Source organism: Camponotus vicinus, unplaced genomic scaffold (assembly GCF_025532165.1).
Source record: "Camponotus vicinus isolate PSW18456_S1 unplaced genomic scaffold, iyCamVici1.0 SCAF_2, whole genome shotgun sequence".
In the NCBI taxonomy this organism is placed as follows: domain Eukaryota; kingdom Metazoa; phylum Arthropoda; class Insecta; order Hymenoptera; family Formicidae; genus Camponotus; species Camponotus vicinus.
Window position 1 is genome coordinate 1,627,712 of NW_028141956.1, and position 26,897 is coordinate 1,654,608.

At 36.9% G+C, this 26,897-nt stretch overlaps 7 protein-coding genes and 1 long non-coding RNA gene across 10 annotated transcripts; 4 read left to right on the forward strand and 4 right to left on the reverse strand.

Annotated features, from left to right (window-relative positions):
* Nucleotides 1-182: 182 nt before the first annotated feature.
* On the forward strand, nucleotides 183-1,243 carry Gatc (glutamyl-tRNA(Gln) amidotransferase subunit C, mitochondrial). Its single transcript, XM_083090611.1, has one exon. The coding sequence runs from the start codon at nucleotides 770-772 to the stop codon at nucleotides 1,241-1,243; it is 474 nt and encodes a 157-aa protein (XP_082946737.1). The 5' UTR covers nucleotides 183-769.
* Nucleotides 1,240-2,427, forward strand: Dnapol-gamma35 (DNA polymerase subunit gamma-2, mitochondrial). The gene is made up of 2 exons (XM_083090609.1): nucleotides 1,240-1,782; nucleotides 1,854-2,427. The coding sequence occupies exons 1-2, from the start codon at nucleotides 1,240-1,242 to the stop codon at nucleotides 2,280-2,282; spliced, it is 972 nt and encodes a 323-aa protein (XP_082946735.1). The 3' UTR covers nucleotides 2,283-2,427.
* On the reverse strand, nucleotides 1,825-3,855 carry Kdelr (ER lumen protein-retaining receptor). The gene is made up of 3 exons (XM_083090610.1): nucleotides 3,565-3,855; nucleotides 3,258-3,447; nucleotides 1,825-3,170 (listed from the first exon to the last, which is right to left on the reverse strand). The coding sequence occupies exons 1-3, from the start codon at nucleotides 3,653-3,655 to the stop codon at nucleotides 2,813-2,815; spliced, it is 639 nt and encodes a 212-aa protein (XP_082946736.1). The 5' UTR covers nucleotides 3,656-3,855; the 3' UTR covers nucleotides 1,825-2,812.
* A 511-nt stretch (nucleotides 3,856-4,366) lies between these two features.
* Nucleotides 4,367-13,706, forward strand: Rpii215 (RNA polymerase II subunit RpII215). Its single transcript, XM_083090613.1, has 8 exons — nucleotides 4,367-4,541; nucleotides 5,328-5,597; nucleotides 5,915-8,845; nucleotides 9,866-10,462; nucleotides 10,586-10,974; nucleotides 11,080-11,198; nucleotides 11,461-11,652; nucleotides 12,424-13,706. The coding sequence occupies exons 1-8, from the start codon at nucleotides 4,464-4,466 to the stop codon at nucleotides 13,563-13,565; spliced, it is 5,718 nt and encodes a 1,905-aa protein (XP_082946739.1). The 5' UTR covers nucleotides 4,367-4,463; the 3' UTR covers nucleotides 13,566-13,706.
* Nucleotides 13,707-13,756: 50 nt separating this feature from the next.
* Mah (solute carrier family member mahogany) lies at nucleotides 13,757-18,770 on the forward strand. Its single transcript, XM_083090619.1, has 9 exons — nucleotides 13,757-15,353; nucleotides 15,836-15,956; nucleotides 16,083-16,195; nucleotides 16,448-16,580; nucleotides 16,649-16,780; nucleotides 16,920-17,029; nucleotides 17,279-17,485; nucleotides 17,577-17,901; nucleotides 18,094-18,770. The coding sequence occupies exons 1-9, from the start codon at nucleotides 15,218-15,220 to the stop codon at nucleotides 18,482-18,484; spliced, it is 1,668 nt and encodes a 555-aa protein (XP_082946745.1). The 5' UTR covers nucleotides 13,757-15,217; the 3' UTR covers nucleotides 18,485-18,770.
* LOC145966518 (uncharacterized) lies at nucleotides 16,409-19,619 on the reverse strand. Its single transcript, XR_014437058.1, has 5 exons — nucleotides 19,368-19,619; nucleotides 19,166-19,284; nucleotides 18,858-19,048; nucleotides 17,562-17,925; nucleotides 16,409-17,468 (listed from the first exon to the last, which is right to left on the reverse strand). It is a non-coding gene; the product is annotated as an uncharacterized LOC145966518 (long non-coding RNA).
* A 980-nt stretch (nucleotides 19,620-20,599) lies between these two features.
* Nucleotides 20,600-24,326, reverse strand: LOC145966516 (uncharacterized). 3 transcript variants are annotated; one of them, XM_083090616.1, is made up of 6 exons: nucleotides 23,996-24,324; nucleotides 23,515-23,702; nucleotides 23,263-23,466; nucleotides 22,594-23,089; nucleotides 21,896-21,955; nucleotides 20,600-21,304 (listed from the first exon to the last, which is right to left on the reverse strand). In XM_083090616.1, exons 2-6 carry the CDS (start codon nucleotides 23,695-23,697, stop codon nucleotides 20,892-20,894), a joined length of 1,356 nt encoding a protein of 451 aa, XP_082946742.1. In that variant the 5' UTR covers nucleotides 23,698-23,702; nucleotides 23,996-24,324; the 3' UTR covers nucleotides 20,600-20,891. The 3 variants fall into 3 exon arrangements, with proteins under 3 accessions (XP_082946742.1, XP_082946743.1, XP_082946744.1); XM_083090617.1 differs by having other exon boundaries at nucleotides 23,263-23,439; nucleotides 23,996-24,321; XM_083090618.1 differs by lacking the exon at nucleotides 21,896-21,955 and having other exon boundaries at nucleotides 23,996-24,326.
* Nucleotides 23,996-26,816, reverse strand: LOC145966515 (protein EFR3 homolog A). Its single transcript, XM_083090615.1, has 2 exons — nucleotides 24,862-26,816; nucleotides 23,996-24,379 (listed from the first exon to the last, which is right to left on the reverse strand). Exon 1 carries the CDS (start codon nucleotides 26,420-26,422, stop codon nucleotides 24,887-24,889), a length of 1,536 nt encoding a protein of 511 aa, XP_082946741.1. The 5' UTR covers nucleotides 26,423-26,816; the 3' UTR covers nucleotides 23,996-24,379; nucleotides 24,862-24,886.
* Nucleotides 26,817-26,897: the final 81 nt, after the last annotated feature.

A 26,897-nucleotide genomic window follows, 5' to 3' on the forward strand; every position in this document is an offset into this window, starting at 1 on the left:
AAAAATTCATCTATTTATTCTTTACTTTATCTGTGTACGCTCATTATCAATAATAATAATAATAATAATAATAAATAATAGCAGATAAAATATAAACTATAGTTTTACCGCGAATGCAGTGTAAATCTTTCTAAAGTGCTATTTACAACACGATATTTCAGACGCATTGATTGGATGTCGGATAGAAAGTTTCTGGTGTCCCTCAAATCGTACCAATCAAAATCGCTTGACAAATAATATTAGGATAGATTACACTCCGAAATGTCGTCTCTGAGGAAATTTTATTCGACGGCAATTTCGAAATTTTTTCAAACATTTTCGATTGGGTTCGAATCAAATAAAATTTTCCTCGGAAAAGAACATTTTAACATGATTAAAATATATTAGATTTGTCCTTTTCAACTAAATTGGAATGATAGATGTATATCTAAAAATTCGGAAGAAGAAAAAGGAAAAACGAGAAGTGCAAAAAGTTGAGCTAAAAAGAATAAACTTATCGCAATAAAGAATAAATAAAAATTGTGACAAATCCCAAACGCTCGAACACAATCTGACGATTCGAAAACTTCCGCACTACACTTACAACTGCACTTTCCCGTGCAGTGCGCTAAAATGAAATAGATAGAATCTCATATCAATATACGTCTGAAAGAAAAGGTTACGATTATAAAGTGTAGCCAAAAGAGACGAATCCTCCGAGCGTCTGTGGAAAGATAGGTAAACCCTGGGCAGAGAGAAATCAAATCCGATCAGCTGATCATCATCGAACATGGACGCGCTACGACGGGCAAGCAGATTCTTTGACAAAAGACTCATAATTCCTCTGCATCTGAGTGTATCTTCCAAGACGTGCCACACTTCAACGATACAAGCGAGACAACAACAACAACAAGAACAAGCGGTGGAAAACATCAGCGACCAATCGCGCGGTGACAGGAAACCGGCGATCGACGAGGCGACCATCAGGAGGCTCGAGAAGCTGGCGCTGGTCGGCTTCGAGTACGAGCAGAGTAAGCGGATCCTGGAAGAGGCGATAGCCTTCACCGAGCAGCTGCGAACAGCGCACATCGACGAGACGGTGCGTCCGATGTACAGCACCCTGGAGAACGATCATATTCGTCTGCGGGACGACGTGGTGCGAGACAACGTTGATCGGCGCGAGATACTGAAGAACGCCGCGGTGCTGGAGGAGGAGTACTTCGTCGCACCTCTGGTGACGAAGAGATCCGAATCCGGACGATGAACCTGGAAGCTGTACTGAGGGCCGTCAGCCCGCATTTTCTTAATCTGTCGGAGCGGGTCTTCGCGTACGGTCCTCAGGGCAAACTGCTGTTCAGGAACCTCGAGGAGCACTGGTTCGCTCATTGCGTCACGATGCCGCGTCACAACGTGTTCCCCTGCGACTCGATTGCGGACACGTTGCAGCTGTTGCGAAACAATTCGATGGACGACTCGCTGCCGTTCGCGCTCGCCACGCTTGCCACGATGTCGAAGAACACGTGGAACGAGTCCCTGTTGTCGACTAAAATATCAACCCACAGGATCGCCAAGATCAACGTGATCGTCGACGCGTCCGAATCGAAGAGTCTGCTGCACAAGAAGCAACGCGAGCGAAAGGTTTGGTGGCGCAAGCTGGCCCAGTACCCCTCGAGATTCGTGCTGGCCGAGTCGAGAAAGACGAGGAATCTTGATGTGACGGAGATAGAGGCACAGTTCCCCTTTGGAAATATCACTGTAGAAACAATTACTTATTATCCTGGCATACGAAAGTTATATCCTCAGGTAAAGTTTTAATGAGATGTCTTGAAGAAGAGAGAGAGAAAATAATTGTTTAAATGAATATTTATTTACAGACTGAAAATAGTAAGGATAATGCTGCGGATGTGCATATGATTGAGCATATAGCTTCCTTGGATTGGGGTTGTCTGGCATTACTCTGTGATAGTCACATGTTGGATCAATCAACTAGCGCGTATATTCATCCTAAGTTATCTCCGTATAAAACTACGTTCCACATAGCAAAACAAGACAATGAAACTGATATAGAAGACTTAAATCGCTTTGTGCTATACTTAAACAATATGCTTAGGGCGAAGGGGATATCTACTATATTAACTAATACAGAACGAATCGTGGAAATGTGCCTAATACCGTTCGTCGTATCAGTGGATAGGACTAGTCTTAAGAATGGCATTGTTCATGTAAAAAATTGCTCTACGACTCTTAAAGAAGCGATTCACATTTCCGACTTGGTAAAGTATATTACTCTACGTTCTTCTTGAATCACCGAAATGGCACAATCCTAGGTTTTCCGATCAAAATTTACGAGACATGTATTATGTATTGTCATGTATAATTATATTTAATTATTAACTATATTTATTAATGAAAATTACACAACAATATAAACTGTAAATATTAATGAAATTTCTCATTTTATACAATTTTTTTAGCCCCAATTATCTCGTCAAATTCCTAAATTCATAAAATAAACAATTATCCTGATTCTATAATTATGTGTATGCTGCTTGAAATAAAATACGAAAGAATAGTAGAGGCAATTTAGATCTCATCCTGGAAAGGAAATACAGCAAGCGGCGCTACACGAGAGGATGATAGATGAAGGAAGGAAGAGAATGTTTGATAAGAGGGAAGATGCTGCGAAGAGATATTCCACACTTGGCGGAAACATGCACTGTGTGTGCGTTCCACGAGCCTCCCAGGATTGCCCGGATTTATCTCGGATCGGCGATACCGAAGACAGGCAGTCGAACTTTTCTCCGATGCAAGAGGATAATACTCTTAACTGAAGCTAAGCAGGTAATTGTAGCTTCTTGCCCTTCAGTACTTTGGTAATGTAGAGGTAGAAAAAGTCACAATACAGAACTGTCTGTACCAATCCTGCGACTATGGCGATCAAGTCGTAATGATCCTCGGCGTAGTAACGGTAGACCCAGTTGAATAGATACAAGCCTCTATAAGATCCCAATGCGAATAAATAATGACTGGTAATGCTTTCCGCTTCGCCTGTTTTCGACACCAGAAACAATTGCGGTAATATCGCCACTGATTCTAGGTAAATGCTGAATGTCCACAGGACCTCTACGAAAGACAGCTCGTGATTGATCAGCAACGCTAGTACAAGCGCGGGTAAAACCAAGAATTCGATCCTACAACAAAAACATCATCTCTATGCGCACATATAATTTATATACACATAGACAAAATAACTAGATATCGACGGAAGAGTGACTTACCTGAACGTATCGTGATTATGATCATACGTTGCTTTGAACTTGATGTACATCAAGAAAATCGTGGCGAAGGACGCGACGATGAAAATTATCTTCATGAATGTATTATACGCAGATATGAATGTGGTGAACAGGTCTAGGTACCGGGTGGTGTAAACAATCGCGAAGAGGATCTGCGACTTGCCGCTGATACCTGCGAAAAAGCGTCGATGATCGCAGTCAGCTGAGAGGATGATCGCGTACAATCGTAATGCATCATTCGATCAAATCACTCGCGTCTCCCTAATAAAGGAGCGACATCACGACTCACCGGCACAACTCCGCGTCTTCCATATCTTGAGGAGGAGTATGATAATGGCTAGAAGATGCGATAGATCGCCCAGCAACCTGAATATATTCATGTCTGCGTTTGCGGGAACGTAATTTTAACGTGAAAACACGGAAGCCAGCTCGTTTAGCTCGCTTCCAAGCGGCACACAAATATGACGTGGCTCCGGCTGCGACTGAAGCAGATGGCCGACTCACCGAGTGGCTCCGCGAATTGACATTTGATCAGTGATGCCAGAATGCCCACGCGAGCAATAGCAAATTATTTCACATAGAGTATAGCTCGACGTTCCTGTAGAACAGTCGAGGGTCGAGGGGCGTCGAGGAACGTCGAGCTATACTCTATGTGAAATAATTTGTTGTTGCTAGCGTGGGCATTCTGGCGTCACTGCATCTGATGTCCAGTAAGGTCGTGGAATACGCGACAGATAATCGGAGACAAGGTCAGAAATTTTTATCAAGAAATTGCGAGGGGAAACGTAAAGAATATATCGTGATTGGATACGCCATGTTGTTGTCTCCGAAAGGGAATAAGAATACACCAATCAAAATGATCCTAGTGACATCAGCTCGTAAGATGCGATACGCTAGGAAGTAACGCGTCATTCGGTGGCCAATGGCCGCATTCAGCGGATTCAACAGTTGGGCAACATTACTAGATTTTCCGATGTAATTCCACGCTGATTGGTCGGATCTGAAAGTGAAAACCAATCACGTTCGATTGCTACTTAGCGGCTGAATCCGCTGAATGCGGCCAATCAAGAGTCGGTTAGTTCATGACCGAGCGATAGAGAGGGATGACGTTTATCTCCAACGGCAGGAAACGTTGGAGTCTCGACGCAGAAGGCGTCCGGAGAAGCTGCTGCAAATTATTGTGGCAAAATGGCTACGTCCGATTCCAAGGCTCCTTTGCGGACAGTGAAACGCGTGCAATTTGGCATCCTTTCGCCGGATGAGATAGTAAGTGGATTATACGCGGCTCGTGGCACTCGTAAAAATGCGAATTTTTATGAAGGACATTTTTATCGCGACAATCCAAAATTCCCCTTTTCTGCAACCTTATGCAATGCGAGTTATTATACGGTTGTCACTGTTTTTTGCAGGATTAAAGTATAAAAACGAAACTAATATCATTGTGTCTGTATATTAACTATTATTTTTGGAGTATTATAGCAAATATAGCATATTGAAGGATGTAATAAAGAAATTGTAAAATTGTTGAAAAAATATTGGGGAAGGAGAAGGATATGTAAATATTGAAAATGAATTGATTCAGGCAATATGTTATTGCTACATTTATTCTACTGTTAGCTTTGTGACAGATTAACGATTGAAATAATAAAAGATGTATATCTTTTAAAATAAGGTAAAATTTCCTCAAACTATCCAACTCTATGTAAATATATAATTTGTAACATAAATATATATCCAAGGTGATTCCATTTGACAAAACAATTTAACTTTATATGTAATTGAATTACCTTTAAATAAAAGAATATGCATGAAAGAGGAAAAAGAATATTAAATTTATTATTTGCATTATGTGAAATGTATGTTGAATTGTTTAAATTATTAAAAATCACTTTTTAATAAACATTTATCAATATTTAAATATCTTTTATGTGTGTAGCTATTAAAAACAAAAACATTGTAGTAAATCATCCCATACTGTCAATCAAGTCAAATTTAAATATTTTCAGCTTAAATTTAAATTCTATCATTAAAACATGTTTTTGTATTGTACAGCGTCGTATGTCAGTCACAGATGGCGGCATACGATTTCCAGAAACTATGGAAGGTGGGCGCCCTAAATTGGGTGGTCTCATGGATCCTAGACAAGGCGTCATTGACAGAAATTCTAGATGTCAGACATGTGCCGGCAATATGACAGAGTGTCCTGGTCATTTTGGTCATATAGATCTCGCAAAACCAGTATTTCATGTAGGATTTATTACAAAGACTATAAAGATATTGAGATGCGTGTGTTTCTACTGCTCCAAACTACTTGTCAGTCCTGTAAGTAATTAATATAAGATAACTTTAATATAAGATATCTTTGAATAATATTTACTTTAATTTGAGTTACTTTTATAAAATCTAGATATTAATTTTATTAAATTGATTTATTTCTTTCCTACCCTAACAATATATAATTTTTGAGTTTTTATTCAATACTTTTTTTATATAGTAATATATAAATAATATCTAACATTTCCTGGAAAAAATTGATAATAAATAGAAATAAAATTGCCGTATCTTAAGCTACAATCTTTAAATTATAAAAATAATCTTTGTTTTTTTTATCGATGCTACTTTCTCTTTCTTGTTTGCAGCATAATCCAAAAATCAAAGAAATTGTCATGAAAACCAAGGGACAACCACGAAAACGACTTGCTTTTGTTTACGATTTATGTAAAAGCAAGAGCATTTGCGAAGGCGGAGACGAAATGGACATTAATAAAGAGAATGAAAATCAACCACAAATGGATAGAAAACCTGGTCACGGTGGTTGCGGTAGATATCAGCCTAATCTCAGACGATCCGGTTTAGATGTCACTGCAGAATGGAAGCACGTAAATGAAGATTCGCAAGAGAAGAAGATAGTACTCTCAGCTGAGAGAGCGTGGGAAATTTTGAAACACATCAAAGACGAAGAGTCTTTCATCTTAGGTATGGATCCGAAATTTGCTCGACCAGATTGGATGATAGTTACGGTACTACCAGTACCACCTTTATCTGTCAGACCTGCGGTTATTATGTACGGTTCCGCTAAGAACCAGGACGATTTGACGCACAAACTGGCAGATATCATTAAATCGAACAACGAGCTATTACGAAATGAACAGTCGGGCGCAGCGGCACACGTGATCCTGGAGAACATAAAGATGCTACAATTTCACGTAGCAACACTCGTTGACAACGACATGCCTGGCATGCCTCGAGCGATGCAAAAGTCGGGCAAACCGCTCAAAGCAATCAAAGCTCGTCTGAAGGGAAAAGAGGGCAGAATTCGAGGAAACCTGATGGGCAAACGTGTGGATTTTTCCGCACGTACCGTCATCACGCCCGATCCCAACTTGCGCATCGATCAAGTTGGCGTGCCACGCAGTATAGCGCAAAATTTGACGTTCCCCGAAATCGTGACGCCATTCAATATCGATAAGATGCAAGTGCTAGTTAGACGCGGCAATTCGCAGTATCCCGGCGCGAAGTACATAGTTCGCGACAATGGAGAAAGAATCGATTTGCGTTTTCACCCCAAATCTTCAGATTTGCATCTGCAATGTGGCTATCGAGTAGAGCGACATATCCGCGACGGTGATCTCGTTATCTTTAATCGTCAACCGACTTTGCATAAAATGTCAATGATGGGTCATCGCGTCAAAGTGCTGCCGTGGAGTACGTTCCGCATGAATCTGAGCTGCACGTCGCCGTACAACGCGGATTTTGACGGTGACGAGATGAATTTGCACGTGCCACAATCGATGGAAACCCGCGCGGAGGTTGAGAACATTCATGTAACGCCGCGACAAATCATTACGCCGCAGGCGAACAAGCCAGTCATGGGTATCGTGCAGGATACCTTGACGGCAGTTAGAAAGATGACGAAGCGCGACGTGTTCATCGAGAAGGAACAAATGATGAATCTGCTCATGTTCCTGCCCAGCTGGGATGGCAAAATGCCGCAACCGTGTATCCTGAAACCGAAACCATTGTGGACCGGCAAGCAATTGTTCTCTCTCATCATTCCGGGAAACGTTAATATGATACGAACGCACAGCACACATCCCGACGAGGAAGACGATGGTCCGTATAAATGGATATCACCGGGTGATACAAAAGTAATGGTGGAACATGGGGAGCTGGTAATGGGTATCCTCTGTAAAAAGACTTTGGGTACGTCCGCCGGTTCTTTGCTTCACATCTGTATGCTTGAGCTAGGCCACGACGTATGCGGACGTTTCTACGGCAACATTCAGACCGTCATCAATAACTGGTTGTTGCTGGAGGGTCATTCGATTGGTATCGGCGATACCATTGCCGATCCGCAGACATATTTGGAGATTCAGAAGGCAATTAAAAAGGCCAAAGAGGACGTGATAGAAGTAATTCAGAAAGCACACAATATGGAATTGGAACCCACACCCGGCAACACGTTACGTCAGACTTTCGAGAATCAGGTCAACAGAATTTTAAACGACGCTCGAGACAAGACTGGAGGTTCCGCCAAGAAATCTCTAACGGAATATAACAACTTGAAAGCTATGGTAGTATCTGGCTCGAAGGGTTCCAACATCAACATTTCTCAGGTTATTGCTTGTGTGGGTCAGCAAAACGTTGAGGGTAAACGAATACCCTTCGGTTTCCGCAAACGAACGCTTCCGCATTTCATCAAGGACGACTACGGACCCGAGTCTCGCGGTTTTGTCGAGAACTCGTATCTTGCCGGACTCACGCCGTCAGAATTCTATTTCCACGCTATGGGTGGTCGTGAGGGTCTTATCGATACCGCCGTGAAAACGGCCGAGACCGGTTACATCCAGCGTCGTTTGATAAAGGCTATGGAGTCGGTAATGGTGCATTACGACGGTACCGTGCGTAATTCGGTCGGTCAATTGATCCAATTGCGTTACGGAGAGGACGGTCTCTGCGGTGAGACCGTCGAGTTCCAAAATCTGCCCACCATCAAGGTGAGCAACAAAGCCTTCGAGAAGAAATTCAAATTTGATCCGACCAACGAGCGATACTTACGACGTATATTCAACGAGGACATTGTACGAGAGATGATGGGCTCTGGCGAGGTAATCTCCGAGCTAGAAAGAGAGTGGGAGCAACTGAACAAGGACCGTGCTGTGCTACGGGAGATCTTCCCGAGCGGCGAATCCAAGGTTGTATTGCCTTGCAATCTGCAGAGAATGATTTGGAACGTGCAAAAAATATTCCACATCAATAAGCGAGCACCGACCGATCTTAGTCCCATGAGGGTGATTCAAGGCGTAAAGGATCTTCTGGATAAATGTATCATTGTCGCCGGGGATGACAGACTTAGCAAACAAGCAAACGAAAACGCGACGTTACTATTTCAATGCTTGGTGAGGTCCACTCTATGTACGAAATGCGTCTCTGAGGAATTCAGGCTGTCCAGCGAAGCCTTCGAGTGGCTGATTGGAGAAATTGAAACTAGATTCCAACAGGCTCAAGTATCGCCAGGTGAAATGGTGGGCGCGTTAGCGGCGCAGTCTCTCGGCGAACCTGCCACTCAGGTAATAATTAAGAATATTTTTATTATTAATATATAAAATTAAATGTATTAAATTTAATAATTTTATTATTTTTTATTGCGATGACTTTTTTAATTTTATTTAAATATAAGATATTAGATTATGTTCATGAATGTAAAAAAAAGATCTTCTTAATAAGATAATCTTAATAAGATTGATTTAATTGGAATTTTACAGCCATTTAGTGATGTGATTAAATTATTTAATAAGAATTATTTTATATTTATAAATCTAATTATAATTTCTTATATCTATTATTCTATCTAATTATTTTTACTTATATCTATTATTAAGATTTGGTCTTATATTAATAATACGAATATATTATTTCTGTTTATTACTAACATTTATTTTTTAAATTATTTCATATTGTTAATAATTATTTGTATATCTATTGGATGTGTAGTAATTTTTATTAATCAGCTAATTCAATTTATTCAATAATAAAATCAATGCTACAAATCATCAATATCACAAATATTTATGAAATTATATTTATTTCTTATAAAGTTAGATTTATTTTGATTATTTTAATTTTAATTATAAAAGTTCTTTTTTATTCAATAATAGAGATATTCATTAAAAGATTTTATAAATTTTGAGATATATTTGATATATATATATATGTATATTGGTTTTATGTATATATATATATGTATATATATATATATATATATATATATACTTATTTTTACTTTATTTTAGAATTTTAAATTTATCAAAGTCCGATAGATCATTAAAGACGAATCAGAATTAGTTTTTGATTTTATTGAATTTTAGAAGGGGATTTATACTTATTATAATTTTTTTTTAGCAGAAAATGAGATAATTATTTTTTTGAGATTATTAGAATTATTTTATTTAAATTTATTGATTCATTTTTTTATTATAATTTTAATTAATGTGATATGTTCAATAATTATTGTAATACGAGCTTTATTATCTCGTATATGCTATGATGAGTTAATATATTTATATTGGAAAATTACTTGTATTTCTAAGATGACCCTGAATACCTTCCACTTCGCTGGTGTATCATCAAAAAATGTCACCCTCGGTGTGCCGAGATTGAAGGAGATCATCAACATCAGTAAAAAACCGAAAGCGCCGTCTCTCACTGTGTTCTTGACGGGCGCTGCCGCACGAGACGCCGAGAAGGCGAAAAATGTGCTCTGCCGATTGGAACACACGACGCTGAAGAAAGTGACAGCCAACACAGCGATATACTACGATCCAGATCCGCAAAACACAGTAATCGCGGAGGATCAAGAATTCGTCAATGTATACTACGAAATGCCCGACTTCGATCCTACCAAAATATCGCCATGGTTGCTGCGTATCGAATTGGACAGGAAGCGAATGACCGACAAGAAGTTGACAATGGAACAAATCGCGGAGAAAATCAACGCCGGCTTTGGTGACGATTTGAACTGCATTTTTAATGACGATAATGCCGAGAAGCTGGTGCTGCGGATCCGAATAATGAACAGCGACGACAACAAATTCCAAGACACGGAGGAAGAAACTGTGGACAAGATGGAAGATGATATGTTCCTGCGATGCATTGAGGCTAACATGCTTAGCGACATGACTTTACAGGTACATTTGTAATCAATTTGATACGCTAAATGTTATAGATTATTTAGCATCTTTTTGCTTAATCGTCATTTGGTTAACTAGTTAGATAAGAAAACAGGATTTCATAAGTATTTAATATTCCAGGGTATCGAAGCTATTGGCAAGGTTTATATGCATTTACCGCAAACGGACTCTAAGAAACGCATCGTTATTACGGAAACAGGCGAATTCAAGGCTATCGCGGAATGGCTCTTGGAAACTGACGGAACGAGTTTGATGAAAGTATTGAGCGAAAGAGATGTAGATCCGGTACGAACGTTCAGCAACGATATCTGCGAAATCTTTCAAGTTCTTGGCATCGAGGCCGTACGAAAATCGGTGGAAAAGGAGATGAATGCAGTGTTGCAGTTCTATGGTCTTTATGTCAACTATCGACATCTCGCTTTACTTTGCGATGTTATGACGGCGAAGGGTCATCTTATGGCGATAACACGTCACGGAATCAATAGACAAGATACCGGCGCTCTGATGAGGTCAGTGCATTTCACATTCCGAAACTTTGAAAAATTCTTATCTGTAAGGTGTTTTTTCTTCAAGGATAGGTGAAAAATTAATAAGAAAATAATTAATTATTTTAGATGCTCCTTTGAAGAAACTGTTGACGTGTTACTGGACGCCGCATCTCATGCGGAGGTAGATCCAATGCGAGGAGTATCCGAAAATATTATAATGGGACAACTTCCGCGCATTGGAACAGGTAATACGAAACATTAGTACAAACAAGTGCAACTTTAATCATTAATATGTATTCATCAATCCTTCTTCTATGAAAAATGTGACAAAACCCGAATAATGCTTTTCAGTGATAAAAAGAAAAATATTATTTAAATAAAATAATATCATATGCTTGTAATTGTAATGTAAATTCAAGATATAATGCCTCTATGTTAATAATTATTTACTATATTTTCCACATAGTAGCGATATTATGATATTTATCGTGGTCTTATGCGTTTTAGGATGCTTTGACTTATTATTGGATGCTGAGAAATGCAAATCTGGCATCGAAATTCCAATGGCGGTTGGTGCAGGTATGGGAACAGCAGGAATGTTTTTCGGCAGTGTAACCGGTATTTCCAATAGTATGAGTCCCCAGATGACTCCTTGGATGGGAGCTACTCCTGGTTACGGCGCATCAAGTATGTCTCCGGGTAAGTATAATTTTCATATTATTTTTAAAGACATTTTATATGTTATGAAGTTTGCAACTCTTGTTTTTAAATCCAAATTCTTAAATTTAATTATTTAAAAAATATAATTTTTTCAATTAATTGATTATTCTAAATATTGAATACTTAATCCCATAGATTAAGGTAAACGAAAATAATAATGATAAAGACTTTATCATTTTATTAGAAAATATATTTATAGTAAAACAAATAAGAAGAATGAGTAGAGATTTTAATATCATAAATTGCAAAAATTAATTGAATTATGAAAAATACTGAAAAAGTGAACGAGTGAATGATCGACTTCAAAGTTTCTACTTATATAAAGACATATCTTTAGAAAGAGATTAGAGAAAAAAACAGAAAATTTAGATAATAACAGATAAATTAATTGTATTTGAAAAACAAGATAAAGAAGAAAAAGAAATATAAAAAATTCGTTAGAATTATCAAGTAACAGTAAAGATAAATGAATATCTTTATTTATTCATGATATATTGCGTCTTTATTTTCATGAAAAATCAATATTTATTATTAATGTTAGTTTCATTTCTAAACAACCGAAAGTTGCTAATTTCAAAAGACACAATAGAAAGAGAAAATTAAAATTCTACATGATATAATTGAGATGATATATATTATAAATTTTCAAGTATACAAGTATGAAAGACAAGAAGAATTTGTCGATAATTTATCAACTTTTAAAATATATGTATCGAATAATAATATTAATTAATTATTTCTTTTTTGTAGCCTTGAGCAGCGGTATGACGCCAGGAGGTGCTTGCTTCTCACCATCAGGCGCATCAGATGCGTCGGGATTGTCACCCGCATATTCCGCTTATTCACCGCAACCAGGAAGTCCTGGAAGTCCGGGACCGAGCATGAGTCCATTCCCGATGTCACCAGCGGGTGCAGCTTCGCCCAGTTACTCTCCCACGTCACCGGCGTATCTGCCTACGTCTCCCAGCATGACACCATCGAGTCCGAATTACTCGCCCACAAGCCCAACATATTCACCGACTAGTCCAAACTATTCACCGACGTCACCAAGTTACTCGCCGACGAGTCCAAGCTATTCTCCAACATCGCCAAGTTATTCACCGACAAGTCCAAGTTACTCACCCACTTCACCAAGTTATTCGCCGACAAGCCCAAGTTATTCGCCCACATCGCCAAGCTATTCACCAACAAGCCCTAGTTATTCACCCACATCGCCCAGTTATTCACCGACCTCACCAAGTTACTCGCCCACGAGCCCGAGCTATTCACCTACGAGTCCAAGTTATTCACCAACGAGTCCAAGTTACTCGCCTACAAGTCCCAGTTATTCACCCACAAGTCCGAGTTACTCCCCGACTTCGCCGAGTTATTCACCTAGCTCACCTAATTACACACCTGCTTCACCTTCGTATTCACCCACCTCACCGAGTTATTCACCGAGCTCGCCACAGTATTCACCAGCGAGTCCAAGTTACTCGCCCAGCAGTCCCAAGTACTCGCCAACGAGCCCGAGTTATTCACCTACCTCACCGTCGTTTGCTGGTACATCGCCGCAGTACACACCGGCGAGTCCTACATATTCGCCAACCAGTCCGACTTATTCTCCCACGAGTCCGTCATACTCGCCGAGCTCGCCGCAACACACCGCGTCCGGCAGCACCCGGTATTCACCTAGCAGTCCAAATTACTCACCTAGTAGCCCGACATATTCTCCCACAAGCCCACAATACTCACCGTCAAGCACTAAGTATTCACCTACAAGTCCTACCTACACACCTACAAGTCCAAGTTATTCACCGACAAGTCCGACATATTCGCCGCCCGTACCAGGATATTCGCCTACGAGTCCTACGTACTCACCGGCATCACCCGCTTACGAAACAGATGAATAATACTAATTATTATATTATTGTATCAATCGTTAATTATAAAAATAAAATAATTAAGGAAGAAGAGGAATATCTACTGATAAAAAAAATATGGTCGATAATATTTTGCTTGTTGATTATTATACGTGCGCAAGTTATGTATAATTCCTCACTCTTGTTAGAAAAAATTAAGATATTACGAAAGATGTGAATTATATTGAGAATTTTAGTCTTTTTAGTTTTAGAATTATTAATTCGTGTGTTATGTGCAAGCGAATGCGTTTTAGGGACCAGAGAATTTTATAAACCAATAACTGATAAGTTAATGAGATAATGAATGGAAGCTATATTGATGCAAGGAACATGATAACATAAGAAATCAAAGATATTTAATATATGTGAGTTTGCTATTTTACATTCTTTGGTAGAAATACAATGTATCTAACTTCCATGATAAGCAAGCTATGCAATATTGTACATTCAATCGCATTTGGCTTTTTACATTTAGGTATGTTCTTGATATCAATATGTCTCTCTAACAAATATCAAAATTCACAATTTCGTTAAAAGCGCGCAAAGCAAACATCTGTCAATTGAAGATATATTCTTACAATTATATTATTGTATTATAGATATTAATGTTTTATATATTTCATTATGTAATATCTGATAAAACTGATGATGGTCAATTGCAGAATATCAGTTTTATTTTTCTAATATTAATATGTTCCTCGTAAGTGAATCCAAAGATATGTAAAACAAAAAAATTAATAGAATCATTACGATTTTACAATATCTTAACATATTGATTATGCGTATTTGGAAATTCGTAAAAAGAAACGTAATACATGTATTATTAAAATGATAAACGTAAATCATTTGTTTATAAAGATAAATCTCTTTATTAAATAAACCAAATGAAATATACGTATATAAAAAAAATTCATTGGCATCTTTATTAGATCATATTGGCAGATTATAATTTTAAAAAAATTAATAATTATTAGCAAATAAAAAAAAAATTTATTAATTTATCGCGTATAATGATAACACCATAAATGTATATAATCTGTACAAATATTTGCCGCGATTAATTAATTCTCTTTAAATATATATTAGCAGATATTTTCTTTATATTCTCAACTTTGCAACATATTTTTAATTTGTAATTAAAAACCAGTCAAAATTTTTTCTTCTTTCTCGCAAAATACTTCGTAATAATTTTTTAAAAGAAAAACTAAATGATATTTAAAGTTGCAAATTAAAAATATTTATCGCAAAGTTGAGAATATAAACAACTATTATATATATTTAAAGAGAATCGATTTATATCTCATTTTATTATTATAATTCTTGATATAATCTTAACAAAATTATATATATTGACGATTTTTACAATAAAAATTTATAAGTCACATATATAGTATATTGACAGATATTGGAAGATGTTAACTAAGGCGCTCGCGAAACTTGGTGTTTTAAGTGAACTATCATTTACTTTGCAACAGCTTGCTCAACTCGAAAGTTGCATATATTGTAGGTCTTCTTAGCGGCTCTCGCACCTGGTGGTAAGCCGATCCGTACTCGATTTGGCATATCGAGTTACCATAGTGTTGCGCGCTGCGGCCTGGTAATTCTCATCACGATGGACGTATCGTAGTGAGCCGCTCCGCAGTATGAACCGCGAGAATATTCCATTGTGCTATAGGGATGCGAATTCGGGATTATCGCTATTCTTCGCCACTCTGTGCATTGTCGACATTTTCGGCGTGTTCCCGATAATCGCGTTACCGCGCTCAATCGTCCAATGTGGTGAGCTACTTTTCATAAAAAAAGATTGCGTTGAAATTGTAATTAAATTCATCGAAAAAAAGACTACAAGATATTTTACGAGAAAGGAAAAACACATCGAGCGATTCTAGTTAAAAATTAAAGATATCTATTAAGTTAAGAGTTAAATATAAAAAATATATGCTTATAAAGAGAATGAACATTTGTATAGATTGTGTATACATTTACAGTGTTATTATATGTGAAGAAATTAAATAATAAAAAATATCGAATTATATAATTATTAATTTCTATGCATGCTAGTAAAAAAATAATAAAATTATAAAAAAAATAATAAAATTAATAAAGGAACGCCAGCACATATTTTATTAATATTCTCTGTATCTTATATATTCTCTGATTATACAGATTATACAGATCGATAGATTGCTACAATTTTTATATGTAAAAAATATTGTAAAATTTCAACAATGTATTAATAAAAAATGTATGATGTATATTAGGACTGTATGGAATTCCTCTGGTGCTCATTGTCTTCAGTTTGCAAATTTATACGGCTATTCTCCTGGGAAAATCATGGATCATCGCGAGTACTTTGGATCCACAAATTTCACGAAAAAATCGGTATTTTCTAAAATTGAAATGCGTTTAAAATATGTCTAATGAACATCACAAATTTTAGATTTTTCAGACATTCTCTAACGAGAATACATTACAAAATGTAGATATCACATCTCGATAAAATTACAGCTACCCTCTCGCAGCTGTGACGGAATTGACAATGGGACCGCGCGCACGATCTATCGTCACTCTACTTTTAGATTTGACAGTTTTCGGTTGTGGAATTCCGAATTTGCTAGTTGGTAGGTAAATAGTAAATATCTCGCATTACACTAACAAAAGCAAAATTTTTTTGTCTCGTTTTAAAATTTATTTTCCGCCATTTACATTATCTTCAGTATATCCTTTATGCTTTATGCAGAAATAGATAAAAATAGCATTTTTTTAGTATCATGCTTTTAATAACGTATATATCCTGTTAATATAAAATATATAATCACGTATATATCCTGTTAATATAAAATATGTTTTATTAAACGCAATTTGCCCTTCAGCTTCGCAAAATCTGCATCTATTCGGCTTCAAAATATCGGGACAGCATTTCGATCTCTCTTTCTGTTATTGGCTGCTAATAGTCGGCGTTTTACTTTGCCCATTGATGTGGCTGGGCAGTCCACGAGACATGAAGTGAGATAAACTTTTTCTTACATTATAATAATTATTATAAATGGTACTATTTGTAAATCATTTTATAGATGGGTGACAACGTGCTCCAGTATTACGGTTACTTTAACAGCAATATTAATATGGTGGAGTATTATAACTGACGATCGAACATCCTTTGCACCAGTAGTCACTTCACCGACGTGGGATAAATTTATTTCTGGGTATACGCACGTCCTGTCTTAAATATAATTATATAAAATAATGCGTATTTCGATTATATAAATGTCCATTTTTGTTTTCGCATGAAATTTAATTCAATTGATTAATTTAAAAAAATTAACAATTCGAATGAACTTTCAGATACGGCATGTTGGCTTTTCAATTCGACGTGCATCCAACATTGATGACGATACAAGTTGATATGCGTCAGCCGCGAGACATCGATAGAGCCATATTTTTCTCTTTCTTAAGTAAAAGATGAAAAAGAGAATATTATTTTTTCGCATTTTATCTTTGTAATTATTAAGAAAATCGTATATGGGGAAAGAAAATATTATTTTTCTCAAAGATCTTTATTTTTTCAGTATAGTTTGACATATCGAATCACTATTCAGGACTATTGATTTTCCAATATTTAAATAATTTTTCTTACCCAGTATACATCCAATTTTCGCAAAATATCTGTCTGCTATTTTTTTACATTAATTCTTTCTTTTCAGCAAGCGGATCTTTGTTCGCCGTTACCGTTTGCCTTGCTATCTGGAAGTACGGTAGTAATACAACGGCCAATATTCTCGAAGCTGTGCCATCAGGATCAGTTGCCGACATCGCTGTCCTCTTAGCTGCTCTTCAATTATGCTTCTCCAGCGTAATCGGTTACTCGGCGCTCTTCCAGCATCTGGAGGATCACTGGAATGTGCGGAGAAGTAATAGAAAAGATTCATTTGTATTAAAGAATGAATTAATAATTTACAATTAATTAATTGATTGAATAATTCTAACATGGTATTCTCTTAGCGTTTGGATGGAAACGATGCGCCATGAGATCAGCGGTGGTTTTACTTAGTGTAGTCGTGGGTGAATCGGTATCACGATTCGATATCGTCATGGCTCTCATCGGTGGATCATTAATCGGATCGTTGATCTTCGTGTTACCTCCTCTAATATACAGCCGAGTGTTGGTTTTAAAAGACAGGTCGACTCAAGCATTAACCAGCGAAGAAAAAATCTATTTGGGTTCTCGCAAGAGGCTCGACAACGAAGAGCAACGCTCGACGGATTCCAGAGCTCATTCGCGTTCAATCTATTACGGTTTTCTGAGTGCCACTAATAATCCTCGCAGGTACGTATAAAGTTGCAGACAAAACTATATTTAAATTAAAAAATTAAAATTAAAAACAAAAATAAATGCATATTTATTCGGATATAGTTTTAATATGTAATTTGAAAAAAATTCATTTTTCTAAACTCTGTTTTAAATTCATACATATATAATTTGTACTTCAATATTTTGATATTAAATTTTTAACAACAGCTACACGTATCTCTACTTTGATGACTTGGACGACGAAACGAGTTCATGTTGGAGTGAATGTGTCGATTGCCACGAGGACAAAGGAGAGAAAAAAGATACTATTCCGATGATGACTACTCATCGAGAGGATCAGCCGCTTCTCATTGATGCAGCGGAGCCAACCACAAGTCGAACTACAAAATCTACAAGTGATCTGCAACAAGAGATTGCGGAAAAGACTCCGAAGAGGAAAAAGTTATGGGTTCTCGAGAGGGTGATTAATTATCTCGGCTGTTTCATAGTGACGATTGGCATAGCAATCACGTTATCTTCCACATACGTCAACATCTGGAATACCATACGTTATGTGCGTTTCACACCGCCGTGTATTATTAACGCTACTGCAAATTAAGTTTTTGTGTCATAATTTAATTTTACTATATATGCAATTAGTAATATATCCGTATATATTTTTAAAGATTCATTACAATTCATCAAAAAATTATTGTACTTAAAGAAGAAATGTTTCTATTAAAAGAAAATTTTATTTTACTTAACGATTGTATGAGAGAATACACATCACTCTTCTCACTTTTCTAATGAAAAAAAACAATGACCAAAAATTTATTCATTTATCCCCCAAATCATCAAACTCATCTTGGCAATCATTATGCTCTCTAAGTTTTCTAAATTATATATATAATGTGACAAAATATTCATATTAATTAATATTATTTCTATTAGTTAAGCATATAAATTATAATATACATAACATATGCACATACATTTTTATATTCTGCAAGTAGTTATGTACATAAGCTTTTGAACATTAAGTTTACTTAATGTGTTGAACATTAGTATACTTAATATGTTGCACTGTGCAATTTAACATAGATGGTAACTTTTTATTGATATGTGTCCTATTTGAAAATATTGCAGGTGACATATTGTTTGTAGTAATTGTACTCAATGGCTCCTAAAAAGCAAAACACATTTGATAATACAAGTTGTCATATACATGTATATTATACTATAAGACATTATTAAACACACATAAAATTTAAGATTAAAATAAATTAAATATTCTACTCACACTCTTTGAAATACAGATGAATATAATGGTTGATAAGTAATTTTATTTTGTAATGTCTCTTTATGACTTGTGAAGCATTTTTCATTTTTCACTGTCAGATTTTTTTTTTATTACTGTATCTAAAACAAAACATTGAAAAGACCATTTCTCTCATTGCAACTTTATAACTTTACAACTCTTACATTTTAATCAAGATATAAACCTGTGACTAGTCATATTCTTTATTTTAGCTATCATAGTCTCTGATGAAATTTTGTTTACAGCAATTGAAATTCGTTAACTAATTGATCTTTCTTCTCTCCTCATAATTGGAAAGTTCCTTCTTCAAAGTGGAAATCCTTTCTTTTAATTCATTCAATTCTATTAGAACCTGCTTGCATTCTTTCTCTTGATGCAAACGTTCCTGTTCTAAGATAAAGTATATAAAAACGAGCGAAAGAAAAAACAAAATCAAATAAAATAACATACCTTGCTTCTTCTGTTGCTTTCTTTTCATAATATAAAATTTCAACTTTGGATTTATTTCTAGTAACATTTTTCAAATTTTCTAAACTAATCTGATATTATTTAAGTGCAAATTATTTGTTTTATCTCCACAATTTTTCCACGCATCTTCTTTTTTTCTTTTTTATAACAGATATTTCTTTCTTATGAGCGAGTAATTCTCATTCTGCGAACGTGTTATTGTAGGAACATGTCAAAATCGAAAAAACATTCTAGTCGATTCCAGAAAGATTCTTTTTGTAATATTCGTAAAAAAATGGGAAGACGACGAAAAGATATAAATAAATCATTCAAAAAAATTTAGATAGAACCTCGTTTTTAGCTTTTATCTATGAAAAATCTTTCGGAGAAATCTCACAAAAGTTTATGCCTGCGCAAATGTCATTGATCATATGATCGATATTGGCTGCGTTCCAATATTCACTGCCACTTTGATGTTGCTCAGAGTGCTTCTTTTAAAAAACTTTATAAATTATATATATGATAATATAAGATCGCAAAATTCTGCAGTAAAAAATAATATATTGCAATTTTAAAACCATTAATCGATTAATTATAACATACACAGATACATGTTTTTTAGAAATTAGCACATTTTTTTATTAATTTGCAATTTTATTTCTAAATTCAAAAAGATTATCTCCTCTGAAAAAGAAATTATCAATTTGCATAAACTGTAGAATTAAATTTTTAGTCTTCTGAATCTCAGAAGTTCTGTGTGATAAGGACCTCGAATCATGTTACGAATTATTATCGCTCTCTGTTTAATTATGTAACACGGCGATATATATGGAGAGATAAAGTACTCATTACATATATTCATCATATATACATTCAGTATATGAGAAAGAATTGGTGAACTAAAGAAGTTTCCATGATGAGGTCTGGACAGTGGATGGAAAGACAAGTAGACAGGTCTGTAAGCACGTGTATACACAATAAGGCGTTCTTTATTTCTATAAACCTTCCGCTTATCTAGCAACGTATAGAAATACTCGGTACTTATTAGTACTGTATCTAGAAGATTGTGTGCCGGATTAATGCGTAGGTAGATAGGTATAAATATAACAAATTCCACTCTTTTCGCAGCGCTCGCTAATTTCATACTCGTCTCAATGCGCGAATATTCAATGTCCTCGGCGCGGGAGCTCGTAGAAAAAAAAAACAAAGAGAAAAAAGAAGCTTCTTCTCAAAAACTTCTCCTCGGAAAAGAACTGTTTCTTTACGCGTCCCCGCCACCGTCGTCACCACCGGCCGTCAATGACTTGCCGTGCTGCTTATCACGCTTGGCGTTGTGATAGAGGTAGGAGTGTACACGCAGACTATTACTGTTCTTATATTTATTGCCACAAAGCTTACACGTGAGACTTTCAAGCGGACCGTGTATATAACGGACATGGAGTTTAAGATTCTCCTTGCGCGTGAAGTGACGTAGGCACCACGGGCACGCGTACATGCGTATTACCTTGCCGCGCTCCATGCGCAGCGTAGGACCCAGCTCCGAGACGACGCGCAACGTCGTCTCCAATGGCAGACTGCTGCCTGGGATACCCTTGACGGTACGTCGACCTTTGTTGCTGGCATTCGTCGTGTCGTACGCGAAATCGCCTCGAAACGCCGTCACGTTGTTGAAATCTGTTGAAAATAAAAGAATGTAAGAAGATGCTGCGCATCGTTTGCCCGATGAAGCTATTGAGAGATATATAAAATGCGAGAAACCATGTATGTTTTTGATAGTACGATGTGTATATATATATAAATATGTAAATGTAGGAAGAGAAACGGGAAGAGAGAGCGACGAAAGAATTATCGTGTATATAAGCATTGTGCACGATAAGATGCGACTCTTTTGAGACACTGAAAAGAATGCAATATGAATAAGATACCTTTGCGTAAATTAAAAGTTGATAAAAGATCGATAAAAGGAAAGTCGATGACAATTTGTGCTTTTATTCCCCATTCAAGAAATTGATTCAAAACGATAACGTATTTATTTTATGTGCACACAATATTATATTAAATGTAATAGTAAAAAAGTGAAACATCTTTTGATAAGAAATCAATTTGCAAGCAATGAAATATAAAACTAATTATACGCATTGTTTTTTCATCCAAGAAATGGATTTAAAAAAATGGATCTTGCGAATTAATTTTCTTCTCAAACATGCAGCTGAATAAGTTAAAATTGTGAATAAGCGAATAATGCGATAAAGATGTAAAACGTACCGAACGGCTGATTTTGTGAATTCTGATTGTAGGGAATTAACTGCATGTCTGGCGCATAATCTGTAAGATAACATCGCTTTCTCTAAACATTCATGGCTAATGAGATGCCTGGTGAATGCGGAATATATAGAATTCGTGATACAACGCTTGCTCGGATTTGAAACACCCATTCGCGTGAACATGCAAAACATGATATTGCATTGATCGTAGAAACTAGATTGATTTTAACCCCCGGCGTTGCATTTTAACGAGCAAATCAATTTATATCACATTTCAATGTACAATGAAAAGATATAGAAACACATCATCACAAATATTTCTTGTTAGATCGTTAGAAATTTGTAAGGAGATATTATCACTTGTTGGAGGAATGATAGTAAAATCTGAGAGCCGTCGATATTGGCTGGATACCGGGGGTTAATTAAAAAATATGTATAAAAGTGCTTAAGGAACTTGCATCACAATCAAACACGTGATAATGATTTTCAATAACAAAGTATACATCCATCTGTGGCAACATTTGAGAGCATCAAACCTTTGAGGCGCCGGTACCGCTGGTACAGCAAACTTTTCTCTTTGTCGAAGGGCGTTTCAGCTCCGGACGCTCGCTGACGTTTTGACGACGTCATCTTTAAATACGCCGATAGCGTCGTCTTTAAAGTACGAGATGCCGACAGAACGAGAAGAGGGATCACTACCTTGTTTCTGTTGCGCGTTCTCCTCGGAGTTATGGAGTATTTTCTCTGTCGTATATGATTTGTATCTGGCTTCCGTGTCCGTATCCACCCTATAATCCAGTGGTTCGGGTTTCGCTTCCTGAGGCTGATTCACGTCAGACGTGCAATCCAACGGCGACTCTTCCATTCCGCTCGGTACGCCCGCGATTCTGCATGTTTCGCTGAATGTTGTCAATGTGTCCGGGAGCTTATAGTCGCCTTCCATACAATTATACTGATGGCAAGTGACATTTGACGTCTGTTCTGTGAATTGTCTAGTTCCTCCTGTCGAATTTTCTGTTGTAGTGTTCCGCCTCGTTGCCGTCGATTGCTCCTTCTCTGTGATGTGATGTGTTAGTCTACTGATAGCAGAAACATTTGTTTCATCTGTGCTACCGAGATCACTTTTGTCCTTTTCCACATCAAAGAAACGATCCTCAAAGTCTTCGACATTTCTTTCGAGAGTATCTTCGAGTTTCTACAATGCAATCAATTTCATGAAAACATGAGCATGTTTTCAATATATTTTGATAGAATTTATACAAAATGTCTGAGAAAAAAAGATGTCTTCTCATCTTTATTTTTAAGCTACTATTTTTTATAAGATAATCTGTATTTTCAAAATAATTTCAACCACATTATAACACATACTTCATCCGATTCTGTAGTCAATCCTTTTATTTGGAGGGTCTCTGCAACCTTAAGAAAGCTGGCAATATCTTCTTGCTTTATATTAACCTCTCCTTGATACATAAAATGCAGCATAGCTGACAAGTCTCGGTAATTGACATCTTTCAGTATGACAATAGGATGTTTGCATGAATTTACCTGTATATACAAAATATCAATAAGAAGCTACGATAACATGTCAAGATGTTACAACTGTTGCTATCAAATCAGTACCTTGAAGAGATCTCTAAAATATGTACTGCAAACTGACAATATCAGTTTGTGTGCTCGTAAGATTTGGCCTTCAGCTGCTAGTGTAACATCCACAAGTTGCTCATCTGTCAACAAAGTGTACAAGCCTGAAGATAGGTTTCTCGGAAAGCTGTTCCAAACCAAGGAGAACTGTTCATCAGACATTGTTTCTATATAAAAGAGATTTGATATAATTAGAAGTTGGAGACATTAGACTTACAAGTATTATAATTGTTGATTATTATAATTAACTAGACAGATACTATCTTAATTTAATTTCTAATTCTTACGTTAATAGTATAGCCATCATTGTTACATAAATATAAATTTTAAATCACTGCTAAGTTATAATATATGCTAAATTCCACTCCATTCTTTAATATAAAGTCTTTTTTAATAAATAACTTTTTGAATAGTTTGACAAAGAATATTGTTGTTACCGACCAAACTAATACCTATTTACCTTCGATTTTGCGAAATTTTCGAAAGTGCGTCGAATCAAAGAAATTAACTTTCAACGATCACTTTCGTTGTGTCGCGACGACGAGGGGTTCCGTAATACGATCTCAGGATCCCCGTCAAACTCTCTTTGTATCGCAATCAGGATAAAACGGTTCTTGCTCGTTGATTAGTATAAAATGTCGGAACGTCGTTCGCATTCTCTCGCGAATAGCATCCGCGAGGTGCAAAGTCGTTGACAGCGGCTTCGTGTATAGGCGACAGATCTGAGTCACTTTGTTATTTGCGAAATTACAAAACCCCAGTGAGCCATAAATCATGCGATCTCTGGCGCGCCCTGAGATGGCGGCGCGCGATCTCGTGCAATGGCGTCGCTACTTTTTAATACCTCGATAAAATAAAATACAAGACTTTATATATATATATAGATTATCGTAATAATAGAAAGACCATTTTTTTTATATATTACTTATAATAGAAGGATCATTTCTTTTTTTATGCATCAATAATAGAAAGATAATTTTTCTTACATTCAATAAGATTATTTTTATTTTTTTACTTTTTATATTTTTTAATTTTTATTATTTTTATTTATTATTTATTATTTTTTAATATTTAATAAAATATATAAAAAATTATCTTTCTATTATACATAATATAAAAAAATAATCCTCCTATTATTGCAACAAATCATTTGTTTATTTATATTGAATTAAAAATCTTCATCCTTATTCAAACCTCAACTTAGATGACTTTATGACATTCTTTAGATTTATATTAGATCTTTTAAATATGAAATTCAATTGTATATAATTGAATCTATGAATCTTCAGTTCCATGAATCTCCTCTTTCATTTATAAAACCTTTACTTTATTCAATATTTATGGATGTAGTTCATGTCAGACGAGTAATGTCATGGCTAATGTCAGAATGATCTAGACGGAAACATTTCCACAGGCCGTAGCGTGCTTCCCAGTCAACGAAGAACAGTTCCGGCTTGTTCCAGAGAACGTGATGAACAGCAAAGTTATACTGAGATTGGATAGGAGGATTTAGATGCGGCGCCCATTGCGCTCTCTCCATTACAATCCTGTTTACGTAATTGTAGAAAACTTTAGCCTTGTGTATCCAACAAATGAACGACATAATGGAGATGATCGTAGCGTGCATGTGGCAGGCTGCCTCCAGGGGACCGCTGTGTCGCTGCAGGGCGATCTCTTGCAGATTCATGGCAAGGCAAACCAAGGCGGCGGCCGTGAAGCCACATGGCACCTCGACGGCAATTAGGCACATGGTACAATACGTCATCTCCAGATTCATCCGTATATCCGAGTGATTCGCCAGACTCTTCAGCAGACTGTCGTGCAGTAATTCGCGGTGCAGCTTGAAGAACGATCGGTCCTCCTCGCGACAGGCTGCGACGCGCAGATTGAGACGCGTGTGCTCGAAGAAGATCCTGGGCGTGTCGAAGACCGCTCGGTTCTCTTTGCGATCCAACAGATACTGCAACACCCGGTTGCCCAGCAGACTGGTCAGCCGACTGGCGGATCCTACCATTCGCATCAGCAGCGGAAATATCGTCGGCGTGAGAGTTTGCTCGTAAAGACCCGCCCGATGCGTGTAAGCAGCGTATTCCAAAGTACTGCCGAACTCGAGGACAAAGTCGTCGGTCGCACCAGCGGCTACCGTCCACGAGCACATGTGCTGCACGATCACCAGCAGCTGGTCGTTCGGCAGATGCTTTATCGTGTTTCTCAGGCAAACCTCCAGACCCTTCTTGAGATTCGCGTGTGGCACCGAGATGGAGAAGCCGGATGTCAGCGTCAAACGCGCGATTATACTGGCGTGAAAGAGACCGAGCATTCTCTCTATTGTCACGACCGTGTCTTGCGTTGCCGGCCACTCGTACACGTCCAACAGCTCGTATAGTATCCTGACGATGCCGCGAGCATCCTCGACGCTGATCTCCGGCGACGATAACTTGTCCCAGATCGCGTGGATGATCAGACCACCGCTGGCTCGACTGACGTTCAATATACTGCACATCAGCTCGAAGCAGAAAGTCTCGAATTCCCAGAGCCGGTCGCGATGGACGGCCTCCACGATCGTCTCCACGATATCCCGCGATCTTTCCGGCAGGTAACTTTTCAGCAGAGCATGATAGCAATCACGGGTAATCTTGAACCTTCGTCGACGCTTCCATTCGCACAGCCTGTCCGTATGCAGTAGATCCTCGTAATGAAGCAGGGTCTTCAATGCGCACGTAATGAGTACTCCAGGATGATGGGACTGCAGTTGTTCTCTCGTCGCATTTTTTACGATTCTTACGATCTTGTCCAGAATCTTATCTTGCTGCGTTGGTGAAACGGTGATCGAGAGACTCTGGTAGATTTCATTCATTCTCTGCGCGAGATCTTCATCGGTGATCATCGTAAAATTAAGATTAAAAAATTGCTAGAAAATCTTAGAAAATACCGCCGATAAAAGCTGGCGAGCCCTGGAAAATAAAATAAGGAAAATTAGAAATGGAAATATTACGAGAATAATAATATGAATATAAAAGATATGTAAAAGAATGATATGAAAGATATATAGAGATAATCAAAAATTAAAATGTGCAACTTAAAAAGCGCATATTTTATGCAGGTTAAAATTAACTTTCAATTTTTTATGTAGGATTATAGAGACATGAAATTGCAGCTTTCATTGTGTTAGATACTCACATTTGATTACAGAGTTAGCGAGTGATATTATTTAGTAAAATCTAAAATTAAGATTTATTATGTCTCTCTTCATGACAAGAGAAAGAGAGAGATCGTAATTTAAAAAATCTGTTGATTCGACATCATTTGACAGATTTTACTTATATAGTAATGTAGCAGTATGTATACTGTTACATTGTACA

Excerpts from the sequence above, each read along its gene's own strand:
- Gatc (XM_083090611.1), top strand. The coding sequence starts at position 770 with ATGGACGCGCTACGACGGGCAAGCAGATTCTTTGACAAAAGACTCATA.
- Dnapol-gamma35 (XM_083090609.1), top strand. The coding sequence starts at position 1,240 with ATGAACCTGGAAGCTGTACTGAGGGCCGTCAGCCCGCATTTTCTTAAT. Across the intron at positions 1,783-1,853 it reads TACGAAAGTTATATCCTCAG|ACTGAAAATAGTAAGGATAA; the intron begins GTAAAGTTTTAA and ends ATTTATTTACAG.
- Kdelr (XM_083090610.1), bottom strand. The coding sequence starts at position 3,655 with ATGAATATATTCAGGTTGCTGGGCGATCTATCGCATCTTCTAGCCATT. Across the intron at positions 3,448-3,564 it reads GAAGACGCGGAGTTGTGCCG|GTATCAGCGGCAAGTCGCAG; the intron begins GTGAGTCGTGAT and ends GCTTTTTCGCAG. Across the intron at positions 3,171-3,257 it reads CATAATCACGATACGTTCAG|GATCGAATTCTTGGTTTTAC; the intron begins GTAAGTCACTCT and ends TTTTTGTTGTAG.
- Rpii215 (XM_083090613.1), top strand. The coding sequence starts at position 4,464 with ATGGCTACGTCCGATTCCAAGGCTCCTTTGCGGACAGTGAAACGCGTG. Across the intron at positions 4,542-5,327 it reads TCCTTTCGCCGGATGAGATA|CGTCGTATGTCAGTCACAGA; the intron begins GTAAGTGGATTA and ends TGTATTGTACAG. Across the intron at positions 10,463-10,585 it reads TTAGCGACATGACTTTACAG|GGTATCGAAGCTATTGGCAA; the intron begins GTACATTTGTAA and ends TTAATATTCCAG.
- Mah (XM_083090619.1), top strand. The coding sequence starts at position 15,218 with ATGAACCGCGAGAATATTCCATTGTGCTATAGGGATGCGAATTCGGGA. Across the intron at positions 16,196-16,447 it reads AATTCCGAATTTGCTAGTTG|CTTCGCAAAATCTGCATCTA; the intron begins GTAGGTAAATAG and ends TTTGCCCTTCAG. Across the intron at positions 16,581-16,648 it reads GGCAGTCCACGAGACATGAA|ATGGGTGACAACGTGCTCCA; the intron begins GTGAGATAAACT and ends ATCATTTTATAG.
- LOC145966516 (XM_083090616.1), bottom strand. The coding sequence starts at position 23,697 with ATGTCTGATGAACAGTTCTCCTTGGTTTGGAACAGCTTTCCGAGAAAC. Across the intron at positions 23,090-23,262 it reads TGACTACAGAATCGGATGAA|AAACTCGAAGATACTCTCGA; the intron begins GTATGTGTTATA and ends ATTGCATTGTAG. Across the intron at positions 21,305-21,895 it reads TTCACAAAATCAGCCGTTCG|ATTTCAACAACGTGACGGCG; the intron begins GTACGTTTTACA and ends TATTTTCAACAG.
- LOC145966515 (XM_083090615.1), bottom strand. The coding sequence starts at position 26,422 with ATGATCACCGATGAAGATCTCGCGCAGAGAATGAATGAAATCTACCAG.